At 43.1% G+C, this 12736-nt stretch overlaps 1 protein-coding gene and 1 long non-coding RNA gene across 6 annotated transcripts; one reads left to right on the forward strand and one right to left on the reverse strand.

Annotated features, from left to right (window-relative positions):
* Positions 1–741: 741 nt before the first annotated feature.
* LOC112256074 (heterogeneous nuclear ribonucleoprotein A/B) lies at positions 742–4574 on the forward strand. 3 transcript variants are annotated; one of them, XM_024429036.2, is made up of 10 exons: positions 792–888; positions 1073–1164; positions 1288–1559; positions 1947–2115; positions 2265–2423; positions 2518–2649; positions 2892–2982; positions 3099–3272; positions 3366–3451; positions 3891–4574. In XM_024429036.2, the coding sequence occupies exons 3-9, from the start codon at positions 1309–1311 to the stop codon at positions 3434–3436; spliced, it is 1047 nt and encodes a 348-aa protein (XP_024284804.1). In that variant the 5' UTR covers positions 792–888; positions 1073–1164; positions 1288–1308; the 3' UTR covers positions 3437–3451; positions 3891–4574. The 3 variants fall into 3 exon arrangements, with proteins under 3 accessions (XP_024284802.1, XP_024284804.1, XP_024284803.1); XM_024429035.2 differs by having other exon boundaries at positions 1073–1124; XM_024429034.2 differs by lacking the exon at positions 1073–1164 and having other exon boundaries at positions 742–888.
* LOC112256075 lies at positions 2336–12455 on the reverse strand. Of its 3 annotated transcripts, XR_002954365.2 has the most exons (5): positions 12140–12455; positions 11939–12029; positions 7931–7993; positions 7689–7766; positions 2336–6516 (listed from the first exon to the last, which is right to left on the reverse strand). It is a non-coding gene; the product is annotated as an uncharacterized LOC112256075 (long non-coding RNA). The 3 variants fall into 3 exon arrangements; XR_002954367.2 differs by lacking the exon at positions 7689–7766 and having other exon boundaries at positions 12140–12444; XR_002954366.2 differs by lacking the exons at positions 7689–7766; positions 7931–7993 and having other exon boundaries at positions 12140–12407.
* Between the last annotated feature and the right edge of the window lie 281 nt (positions 12456–12736).

Genomic DNA, 12736 nt, shown 5'->3' on the forward strand with positions numbered 1-12736 from the left:
TGGCCAATATACCACAAACCTCCGAGGTGCCTTATTGCTATTTTAAACTTTAAAGCAGTATAAATAAATATTTTGTCATACCTGTGGTATAAGGTTTGATATACCACAGCTGTCAGCCAATTAGCAATCAGGATCTCGAAGCAACCAGTTTACAATAGACCGTATATATCACGGGTATGACAAAACTTTATTTTTACTGCTCTAATTACATTGATAACCAGTTTATAACAGTAATAAGGCACCTCTGGAATTTGTGGTATATGGGCAATATACCACGGCTAATGTCTGTACATAGGCACTCCGGGGTGCTGATTATTCTGTCTGTGATAAAGCCGTTTTATGGGGGGGGATCATTCTGATTGTCTGGGCCTCGCACCTCAGTGGGTGGGCCTCTGCCCTCCAAGGCCCACTCATGGCTGCACCCCTGCCCAGTCATGAGAAACCCATAGATCAGGGGCAAATGAATTTATTTTAATTCCCTTATTTCCGTATATGAACTGTAACTCAGAATAAAAGTAGAAATTGTTCCGTTTATATTTTTGTTCAGTATAGTTTGAAGGCTTGTTCCTTCAAGAATAGTTAAAGGTTAAATAAAAATACATTAAAAAATAATGTACCCAGCGGAAAAGGTACTGAAAGTTCTAATGTGTAGTGGGCGTGTACACTTAAAGTGAAAATGAACTGAGGTATATAATTGGCCGTGGCCATGATTGGCAGCTTTGGGGATCAAATCAGAGGCACCCTAAATGAAAGGTCGTTTTTTTTTACCGGTACTATAAAACCAACGACGGCTTGGCGTCGTATGGAAGAATCCATCTTGGAGAGCGTTTGCTGGTTGTCTTGTCACTAGGCGATTTGGAGAGATTATTTTCAACTTATTTTATTTGTGTAAGTACCGTAAATGTTTTCGGTTTTTATGTAAGTGTACTATTTAAGTAGTAAAGCCTTAGGTCGTGCAGCCTTAGCATTACGTAACGGTGTCATACTATGGTTCATGCTAGCGGTTTATCTGTGCGATACATTTGTTTTTTTTGTTTTTTAATAAACAGTATTTGCTGCTCTTTATTTTCAGAGGGTGTACGAATTGTCACTTTGTTGCAACCGCATTCGACGAGTCGATTTCCGTACGTCGCTTGCACTCTGGCAACATGGCTTTCTGTAAATGTATGGGAGACAATCTTGCCAGCCAAAATGGAGGGACTGTATGCATAGCATAATGGCGAAGCATGTACGGCGAGTGGGTTACATAATAACAGGTCATTTTTATAACAATGTTTCACTTTGCAGGACAAGGGATCCTAGTACAACATGTCAGACACCGAGCAACAGTTTATGGAAACATCCGAGAACGGCCATGAGGGCGAGGAGGATTTTAACGGAGCCGAGCCCGCTGATGAGACCGAAGCCCCGAATGAAGGCGAGGCAGAGACTGAAGCCTGCGTAGAAGATAAAACTGCATTAGAGGGAGAAGGCAAAGGGGAGGGAGAAGATTCACAAAATGGTGCCTCGGAGGGGGAAGGCGGACAGATCAACGCCAGCAAAGGCGAGGAGGACGCGGGGTGAGTGTAGAAATGTTTTCGAAATATTGTATTCGATCTCGACAGAGCACTTAATGGATTGCGTCGCTCCTTTGTTACGTCTGGCTTTGTTGGCGCCATGTGCAGTGATAAGGGGGGATGGGCCTTTAGTCTCTATGGGATGGGCGAATTCGGCGTAAAAATAACACTCCCTCGCCCGTTTAAACAATCGCGAACAGTGAAAAGATACACCATCTGTTAATTTTAGCACATTGGGGGTTTTTCTGATTAAAATTGTTGGGCGTGCATGGTTTTGGACATGCTGTAGTAGGCTCAGCCTTCCTACAGCAGAAATTATGTTCCGTAACACTTAGCGCACTTGTGTTAATCAATCGCCATATTTAATGTGTTCATTTTTTTATTTGCTAGGAAAATGTTTGTTGGCGGACTTAGCTGGGACACAAGTAAGAAAGATCTTAAAGATTATTTCTCTAAATTCGGTGAGGTGACAGACTGCACCATAAAGATGGACCAGCAGACAGGCAGGTCAAGAGGCTTCGGCTTTATTCTCTTCAAAGAGGCAGCCGGTGTAGACAAGGTAAGGAATTACATTTCTGTCACTTCTATTTATGGGCTGCATATTTCATGCCGATGTGTTTCCATGTGAAGTTTTACAGCACTGCAACATCCCTGTGGTTATGCAACTATTTGCCCTTCATTCTCCTAGTTATTCTTCCTCTTTTCAAGGTTCTTGAGCAGAAGGAACACAGACTAGATGGGCGACAGATTGACCCCAAGAAGGCCATGGCCATGAAGAAGGAGCCTGTAAAGAAAATCTTTGTAGGTGGCCTCAACCCAGATACAGAAAAGGAAGTTATCCAGGAGTACTTCGGAACTTTTGGAGAGGTATAGTATCCACATTTTGGTTGTGTGGTAGTACTGACTTGGTGGTTTTGGTGCTGTGTTAACAGTAATTGTTTAATCTTCCCTTCACATGCAGATTGAGACGATTGAGCTTCCACAGGATCCAAAAACAGAAAAGAGAAGGGGCTTCGTGTTCATCACGTATAAGGATGAAACTCCTGTCAAAAAAGTGCTAGAAAAGAAATTCCATAACGTCAGTGGAAGCAAGGTGAGAATGGATCTCAGTCAAATGTACTGCAAAGCCGTGTGCACTGTCCCTTTTTGTACACATTAAGGACGTACAATGTTGCCCACCCACTTTCAAATGGAGCCTTTGATTCATGTAAATTTAATTTTTCTAGTGGTTTCCTCGGGGAACATGTATCCCTCACATTGAAAATCCATGCAGTGAGTTTTGCAAAGGTTTTTTTCTGTGGCTGACTTAAGTTTTTGTGTTACGATCTGTTCCAGTGTGAGATTAAAATAGCCCAGCCCAAAGAGGTGTACCAGCAGCAGCAGTATGGTGGCCGTGGTGGTGGGGGACGGGGCAGGGGTCGTGGAGGTGAGTATTAACACCAAACATCTGGTGCTGATTTAACCTGGGCAAACTGTACTTCACAGTCCTAAGAAGTTTGGGTATGACTGCATCTAGTCGCTGTATTGATTTGTTCTTCTCAGGTCAGGGCCAGAACTGGAACCAAGGTGGTGGTGGTGGTTACAACAACTACTGGAACCAAGGCTACGGTAACCAGGGCTACGGCTACGGTGGACAGCAAGGCTATGGTGGATACGGAGGCTATGGCAACTACGACTACTCCGCTGGATACGGCTATGGGGGTGGCTACGACTACAGTAAGCGATAACCACCCGAAACACAAATGTGAGAAACTTTGTTGGTCCTTGTCGTACGGAAGACACTCAGTCTTTTTCTTTCTTGTCCTCCAGACCAGGGCAATGCAGGCTATGGGAAAACTCCAAGACGTGGAGGCCACCAGAGTAGCTACAAGCCATACTGATCACATGTAGTGCAGGTATGCATTTTTGCATCATCTATGGTGATATGACAATCTAACTGTAACCATTTGTGCCTTTGACTACAAAATTTCTCCCATCTAGTCTGATCCCATTCAAACGTTTGTTAATGAGGGGGGGTGGTGACGGTCTGGAAATCTTTAATAATGGACTCATTCCATGTGCCAACCATTTTAAGATGCATCCCTACAAACACTACTTGATCAATAAGGGTTGAGGTGGTGGTTGCCCCAGCATAAGCATTAGGGCCTTTCTGATGGGGTGCTGGGTATGGCAGCTAGGTGTCATGTCCCCTTTGATGTGCTCCCCCTCTGGAGCAATGTGATTGTAATGTTTAAAAAAAATACTAGTTCATAAACATCATGGTGTCCATGTGTGTAATACTAAATGCCATTTGGATATGCTCAGTAACTGTAAGCACCATGTTTCTCTCTTAAGGTCTAAAGTAAATAAGAAAAAAGAAACCCATGGTCCGGCCACAGCGAACATGGGCTCTGGCTTTTCCTTTGGAGTTGGCAGAAATTTGGCCTCATGCCGCATATGTACAGATGAAGTGAGGAACTGGGGAAGCAAATGCCACTTCCACTTTTTATTTGATATTGTTTTGTGTCCATTTCCAGAGATGGAAGTGTTATTTTTACTGTACTTTTTGGTACCTTTTTGAATAATGTATTGTATGGTCGTATTTTACATGTCTGCTGGACTTACCAACAAACAGGAGCAGAGCTTTCGTAAGCTTTTCAAATAAACTTTTGTTGGTGTTTCTAGATTTGTAATTTTTTTTTTTTGTCATGCTGAGTGTTTGATGCGAGTTGCATGGCTTCAGATGTGGGGTGAGGCGACTGGATTAAACTAATCAAAGGTTTCATTGTAAGCTTGTCTAGTGAATGTTTGCAGTTGGCTAGTAGACGATGACAACCAGCATTTGTTTTTTTGGCTTTTAAGGAGTCTTTCCCCCCTCCCATATTGTCTGCATTTTTAAAGTGGCTACTAGTGTTACAAACAATACAATCCAACCGAGCGTAAGCCTGTTAATGTAAGAGGGCCTTCCCTCTCTCACTGGAAACTCATTCCTCTAGTGTCTTGGGCAAATTGGTAGAAATAAACTTTTGGTTTATATTACACGTGGATCCTTTTGTTATTATTCATAAACCTAATGTTAACTGATTTGTACTGTTAAATGGCTTGTCTTGGTTAAGGTTAAAATCGCTCTGTACGGATGCCTCTTTGGGATGCGGTGGCAGATACTTCGCTGGCAGAGGGAATCGGTCAATGGGGTGAAAGCCGTTCTACGTACGTGTCGATTTACTTTTGGAGCTAGCGGATCTTACCCCGCTATGGATCTGAAGTGTAACTACAGTATTTGCTATGGTTCTAGGTGGATAAGGTGATAACAGTAGTCCTCTGGTAAGTGCACTCCTACCCCACTTATGCTTGTCATTAATAGTCCTTTGATACTTGTGTATAAAGTCACTGTTGCCATGCAATGTTGCGATTATCAAGATCAGCTGGAAGTGTCTTCTCTTCAGTCTGCCTGGGCCAGTGTCCATTCCAAGTTGATGTCCATGATCTCTTTCCTACTGTATCAGTAGTACTTCATTGAGTTCTTAGTACTTCGTTATTCTGTAGTTACCATGTGGTGGGGGCATAGGTTATTTTCACAGAAGTATAAATGTGAGCGTCAGAAGGTATTTTAAATGCTTTCATTTCATAGCAAAAGTGCATGGTGTTTTAATAGAGAAATGCATTGCTCTGTTTCTGTCCTTCATGCAGAACCAAAAGCGTGCAGTAATTCCACGTGTTAGCTCTAGAGGTGAAATCATTTAGCTTTGTAGCCTTAATTGTGGTATGGATCCATGAGATGGGCTTTCTTTTATGTCTGCAGTCTGTCATCCTCCAAGATGGCTCCAGGTCTGGTGCTCTGCTTTATGAAATGGTTATTATCTGGGATCCATGGGATGTCCCACAGATGCTGAATAGCAAGGACCTTTACGAATTCCAAATGTCTGAAATGCACTTTAACAGTTCATCTACTAGAGTACTTGATACTATCCACACCGCTACCTGACTGTGACCAAATCTTACTGTCTGATGCAATTAAATATTTCTACAGGGTTGTACAAACCTTAGCTGTCTCCATTGTCCAGTTTTTGATGTCCGGGGGGGGGGATATTTGTCAACAGGTTCTACTGTACCTGCTTTGCTGGTGTTGAGTAAGTGTCATTGGCCTGGTCCAACCCCTATTCCCATCTATTGTGTTGGCAGATAAAGGTATCAGTTTCCTTCAGTTCTGAGAACACTGCAGTAGGTTAGGGGGACCAAGATTAGCTGTGGGACATTCCGATCACCTGTGAGTAATAAACTGATGTGAGTGTCCCTGTAATATGCTTCATTTCAAGGCTGCAGGGTTTGTGTTCCAATCGCCAATGAGAATGGGGTGTGCCACCAGCTCTGCGTTCTCCACACTGAAGCACATGGGAGGCTTAAACTTGACTGTTCTCCCAGGGGCTTTCTGTGCTGACCCAGATATGCTCTTTCAGTTGAACAGGAAAGGATATTTCTGCTTGCACTTATTTAAAGGTAATGTTGAGATTTATTTGAAAAGGCTTAAGCCCACAATCAGCCCATTAGCTCTGTGACTATCTCCATGCCCACACAACCACTATTCAGCCAGTATCTCAGAATGCAAGGTTGGCTGCATGGTCTTATGTAGGTAGTCAATGGTTACTATAGAGACCATGGGTGCGTTCCCCTGCTCAGATGACTAATGGTTGCGTGCAAAGTCTTCGACTGCCTTTGAACACCAGATTGCTATAATGTGGTAAACTGATATATAAAATACCTATCCGGGTGTAGTAAGATCTGGCATGCGTCAGCAGTGCCTGGGCCAAGGAAAACAGTCATTATCTAAACACAATTCCGGCCATAATTCTCGTGCCGGATGTCTCCAATGATTGGATGTTAGGTCTGTAGCTGCGTCAGCAGGTCCAATAGGTGTCCGCCAACTTGAGGAGTTCCCACTCAGGTCCTCAATCACGTCCACTGACGCTGGGTGTCTGCCGAACTGCAGTCACAGGAAAGCCACAAATCATGATTAGGGATGAGACTCCTAATTTGAGTTGCACATATCAGGGTTTATTGGTTGTGTACACAGATGCAGTGCAGTAAACAAAAAAGGAAATTCACTTTTGTGCACTAGACCTTATTTTCTAAGAATATATATAGGGGCTCCCGAGTGGTGCAGCGGTCTAAGACACTGCATCTCAGTGCTAGAGGCGTCACTACAGACCCTGGTTAGATTCCAGGCTGTATCACAACCGGTTGTGATTGGGAGTTCTATAGGGCGGCACACAATTGGCCCAGGGTCGGTCATCATTGTAAATAAGAATTTGTTCTTAACTGACTTGCCAAGTTAAATTAAGGTAACATTTTTTTAAATGGGTAGTAACAGCAACTACTAGTCTCTCACTGTGTGAAAGTACTCCACTTTGTTGGCTGTGAAGGCCCCAGCTATCTCCACTATGGTTACCATACATGCCAGGGGATGCCCGTTACCCATCACCTTGGTCATTATGTCAGGGCAGAAGTCATCACCCTGAAGCTGGAACGCCCAAAAGTGACTCCCCACACGCCCAAAACCTGTCTTAACCTCGTCTGCCACAAACACTCCCCTTGCAGAGCACACATATCTGTAGAGAGATACCAACAGAGCAAAGCTTTTATTATGCACAATGACCTTGATCCTAACTCGTGAGGATTTGGCTGTTGGACCTAGTCTTCGCTGATGAGAGAATGGTACAGTATAATAGTACACTGATATCGTATGCTCCGAGGCAGTACCTACTCTGTTACTTTGGTTGAGTATCGTTTGGGCAAGAAGATGACTGGGCAACGACTTAATGAAAAACTGTGAAACCTGTGGTTAATTTCTATATTGAGAGTATACCCATAGATTTAGAACACAACTAATAAGCATTGTTACACTGTTACTACACTATGAGCATTACACACTGCTGTGTCCAAATGTAGACTTCTGTTCTCCTCGTCCACGCACTACTGTATTTGCTGTAGCTTGCGACCTTGTTGGTGCACCTGGTCTATCACGTCCTCCACAGTATCTGCATATGTCTGGGCTGGGTTGGTTGTCTCTACACACCTCTACAGGTGTCTGCTACAGGGGCCTGTGAGAATGAAGTGGTGTGTAATGCCAGTATCTGCTTTTTATAGCACACTCACCAAAGAATAGAGGCATGCAATATGTATCCTCTTGCACACCATGTAAAGCCACTCTTTCTGTTCTGTCAGTTTCCAGAACTTGTATGGACATATCGATAAGCGAAGTCAGGTGCCCATGATATGGAAGAGGATAGGGGAAAAGAGGGAAGGTGTACCTTTTAAAGAGAGAATCTATTGAGACATGCATTTGAAAAGGTAGCAGAACAGTATGTGTTTAAAGTGTGATATTTGAGAAACCTTACTGGTCAAACACAATGTCTTCATGTTGGGTTCCAAGTGTTAATGCTAGATCATTGGCCTCTGAACTGTTGGAGACATACACACACCGGCAAGAAAAAGTGTGTGAACCCTTTGGAATTACCTGGATGTCTGCATAAATTGGTCCTCAAATTTGATCTGATCTTCATCTAAGTCACAACAATAGACAAACAGTCTGCTTAAACTAATAACACAAACAATTATACGTTGTCATGTCTTTTGATCCACTTATTGAACACACTGTGTAAACATTCACAGTGTAGGGTGGGAAAAAGTATGTGAACCCTTGGATTTAATAATTGGTTGACCCTCCTTTGGCAGCAATAACCTCAATCAAATGTCTGTAGATGCGGATTAGACCTGCACAACGGTCAGGAGGAATTTTGGACCATTCATCTTTACAAAACTGTTTCAGTTCAGCAATATTCTTAGGATGTCTGGTGTGAACCGCTGTCAAGGTCAAGCCACATCATTTAAAAAAATATATATAATATCAGGTTGAGGTCAGGACTCTGACTTGGCCACTCCAGAAGGTGTATTTTCTTCTGTTGAAGCCATTCTGTTGATTTACTTCTGTATTTTGGGTCATTGTCCTGTTGCATCACCCAACTTCTGTTTAGCTTCAACTGGCGGACATATAGCCTTACATTCTCCTGCAAAATGTCTTGATAAACTTGGGAATTCATTTTTCCGTCGATGATAGCAAGCTGTCCAGCCCTGAGGCAGCAAAGCAGCCCCAAACAGTTGGGATGAGGTTTTGATGTTGGTGTGCTATGCCTTTCTTACTCCACTCAACGGTTTGCATGTTCCTTCCAAACAACTCAACTGTAGTTTCATCTGTCCACAGAATATGTAGCCAGTAGTGCTGTGGAACATCCAGGTGCACTTTTGAAAACTTCAGACGTGCAGAAGTGTTTTTTTGGACAGGAGTGGCTTCTTCCGTGGTGTCCTCCCATGAACACCATTCTTGTTTAGTGTTTTACGTATCGTAGACTCGTCAACACACATGTTAGCACGTTCCAGAGATTTCTGTAATTCTTTAGCCGACACACTAGGATTCTTCTTAACCTCATTGAGCATTCTGCGCTGTGCTCTTGCAGTCATCTTTGCAGGATGGCCACTTCCTAGGCAGAGTAACAACAATGCTGAACTTTCTTTTGTCACAGACAATTTGTCTTACCGTGGACTGATGAATATCAAGGCTTTTAGAGATACTTTTGTAACCCTTCCCAGCTTTATGCAAGTCAACAATTCTTAATCTTAGGTCTTCTGAGCTCTCTTCTGTTTGAGGCATGATTCACTTCAGGCAATACTTCTTGTGAATAGCAAACTCAAATGTTGTGTGTGTTCTTTTATAGGGCAGGGCAGCTATCTCCAATCTCATCTCATTGATTGGATTCCAGGTTAGCTCTCCTGACTCCAATTAGCTTTTGGAAATGTAATTAGCCTAGGGGTTCACATATTTTTTCCAACCTACACTGTGAATGTTTAAATTATGTATTCAATAAAGACAAGAAAAATACAATAATTTGTGTGTTATAAGTTTAAGCACACTGTGCTTGTCTATTGTTGTGACTAAGATGAAGATCAGATCAAATTGTATCACTAATTTATGCAGGGTTCACATTTCTTCTTGCCACTGTGTATACATGTATATATATGTATACACAGTGGCAAGAAGAAATGTGAACCCTGCATAAATTAGTGATACAATTTGATCTGATCTTCATCTTAGTCACAACAATAGACAAGCACAGTGTGCTTAAACTTATAACACACAAATTATTGTATTTTTCTTGTCTTTATTGAATACATAATTTAAACATTCACAGTGTAGGTTGGAAAAAATATGTGAACCCCTAGGCTAATTACTTTTCCAAAAGCTAATTGGAGTCAGGAGAGCTAACCTGGAATCCAATCATATATATATACTGCTCAAAAAAATAAAGGGAACACTAAAATAACACATCCTAGATCTGAATGAATGAAATATTCTTATTAAATACTTTTTTCTTTACATATTTGAATGTGCTGACAACAAAATCACAAAAAAATTATCAATGGAAATCAAATGTATCAACCCATGGAGGTCTGGATTTGGAGTCACACTCAAAATTAAAGTGGAAAACCACACTACAGGCTGATCCAACTTTGATGTAATGTCCTTAAAACAAGTCAAAATGAGGCTCAGTAGTGTGGCCTCCACGTGCCTGTATGACCTCCCTACAATGCCTGGGCATGCTCCTGATGAGGTGGCGGATGGTCTCCTGAGGGATCTCCTCCCAGACCTGGACAAAAGCATCCGCCAACTCCTGGACAGTCTGTGGTGCAACGTGGCGTTGGTGGATGGAGCGAGACATGATGTCCCAGATGTGCTCAATTGGATTCAGGTCTGGGGATCGGGCAGGCCAGTCCTTAGCATCAATGCCTTCCTCTTGCAGGAACTGCTGACACACTCCAGCCACATGAGGTCTAGTATAGTCTTGCATTAGGAGGAACCCAGGGCCAATCGCACCAGCATATGGTCTCACAAGGGGTCTGAGGATCTCATCTCGGTACCTAATGGCAGTCAGGCTACCTCTGGCGAGCACATGGAGGGCTGTGCGGCCCCCGAAAGAAATGCCACCCCACACCATGACTGACCCACCGCCAAACCGGTCATGCTGGAGGATGTTGCAGGCAGCAGAATGTTCTCCACGGCGTCTCCAGACTCTGTCACGTCTGTCACGTGCTCAGTGTGAACCTGCTTTCATCTGTGAAGAGCACAGGGCACCAGTGGCGAATTTGCCAATATTGGTGTTCTCTGGCAAATGCCAAACGTCCTGCACGGTGTTGGGCTGTAAGCACAACCCCCACCTGTAGACGTCGGCCCTCATACAACCCTCATGGAATCTGTTTCTGACCGTTTGAGCAGACACATGCACATTTGTGGCCTGCTGGAGGTCATTTTGCAGGGCTCTGGCAGTGATCCTCCTGCTCCTCCTTGCACAAATGCGGAGGTAGCGGTCCTGCTGCTGGGTTGTTGCCCTCCTACGGCCTCCTCCACGTCTCCTGATGTACTGGCCTGTCTCCTGGTAGCGCCCCCATGCTCTGGACACTACGCTGACAGACACAGCAAACCTTCTTGCCACAGCTCGCATTGATGTGCCATCCTGGATGAGCTGCACTACCTGAGCCACTTGTGTGGGTTGTAGACTCCGTCTCATGCTACCACTAGAGTGAAAGCACCGCCAGCAATTCAATAGTGGCCAAAACATCAGCGAGGAAGCATAGGAACTGAGAAGTGGTCTGTGGTCACCACCTGCAGAACCACTGCTTTATTGGGGGTGTCTTGCTAATTGCCTATAATTTCCACCTGTTGTCTATTCCTTTGCACAACAGCATGTGAAATTTATTGTCAATCAGTGTTGCTTCCTAAGTGGACAGTTTGATTTCACAGAAGTGTGATTGACTTGGAGTTACATTGTGTTGTTTAAGTGTTCCCTTTTATTTTTTTGAGCAGTGTATATATATATATATATATTACATTATTCTTCCTATATCTTATAAACCAATATATATTACATTATTGTTCCTATATCTTATGCAGATGTCATTGGGGTTATGTTGCAGGAGGACTTCAGGTTGTGGCCTTATCCTGAGTTGACAAAATAGAAGACACACAACTTTTCGGGCAGAGTGGCAGCGAGGCGTTCGGCATTCTGTACTATAATGTCGTGCAGGAAGCGTGAAGCGGCTTTCAGATGCTCCGTCTGCACCGTGGCTGCTTGCGTGATGCTGGGATGACAGTGACCCCACTATATGTGCAACACCGATCCACTTACCACTAGGAGGCACTGTTGTATTGATTATGTTGTACTGTTATGTTCAAAGGGCTTTGGATCGTGTCCTTTGCCGCTGTGTCACAAAATACACCGAATACAACAGAATACATATCAAATATGCCAATAAGATGCCTTAAAGGAACGTCACCGATAGATTTTAGATCTTACCGTGCTGAACGTTGCTGATACAGTCCAAATACGAATTGCCATTCTCGTCATACAAATACTGTCCTCTGAATCTAAGAATCAGCAAGACTACCTAGGAAAGACAATAATGCACCCAATTTACATTTCAATGTATTCATACTACAGTGACCCTGGTTTACAAGCGTCAGGAGTTGATCTTCTTCAAGTCATGCAGTTACATACCCAATCAGTTTATTTTGCGTTGCAAGAGGCTCTTCTTTACTGAATGTTTCCAAAGCCACTCTCCACTGCTTTTCGCTTACTTTATACTACTAAGTTAAATGGAACTACAGACTCGAGTTGTGTTTTCCGCTATTGGCATTACGTTCATGTGTATTTTCAACTACGCATGCGTCAGTCTGTTTGTAGCCATTACTTATGGAGTATTTTCAAGAAACGAAGTGTCTGTCTTTTGGTATAAGGGGAATCTAGCATTTTTGTTATTTCCCATGCAAAAACTGGAATAATGCTTTTGTTATCATGGTTCATAGCACACTTATCATCACAACAACAACAAAAATCTTCCAAACTACACTACCCAGAGTTCAAAACATGTTTTTGTAGCGCTGTGATCTCCCGGGCACACGCTGAAGTATTGGTAGAATACATGTTGCTGGCATATTATCTCTGAAAAATCCATGTACTCAATGTTTTGATCTTAATTTTAATCTTACATTTTTGTCTTGTTTTCCAGAACATCGCCCTCGCCTCCCGGAGGGCTATACTAAATATATATATGTGGTTATACGCTAGGTACTTTCAGCAGGATGCTAGTTTTTC

This window comes from Oncorhynchus tshawytscha, linkage group LG08 (assembly GCF_018296145.1).
Source record: "Oncorhynchus tshawytscha isolate Ot180627B linkage group LG08, Otsh_v2.0, whole genome shotgun sequence".
Taxonomy (NCBI): domain Eukaryota; kingdom Metazoa; phylum Chordata; class Actinopteri; order Salmoniformes; family Salmonidae; genus Oncorhynchus; species Oncorhynchus tshawytscha.

Coding starts and splice junctions, on each gene's coding strand:
- LOC112256074 (XM_024429034.2), top strand. CDS start 1,309: ATGTCAGACACCGAGCAACAGTTTATGGAAACATCCGAGAACGGCCAT. Junction 1,560..1,946: donor AAAGGCGAGGAGGACGCGGG/GTGAGTGTAGAA, acceptor TTTATTTGCTAG/GAAAATGTTTGTTGGCGGAC. Junction 2,424..2,517: donor ACTTCGGAACTTTTGGAGAG/GTATAGTATCCA, acceptor CTTCACATGCAG/ATTGAGACGATTGAGCTTCC.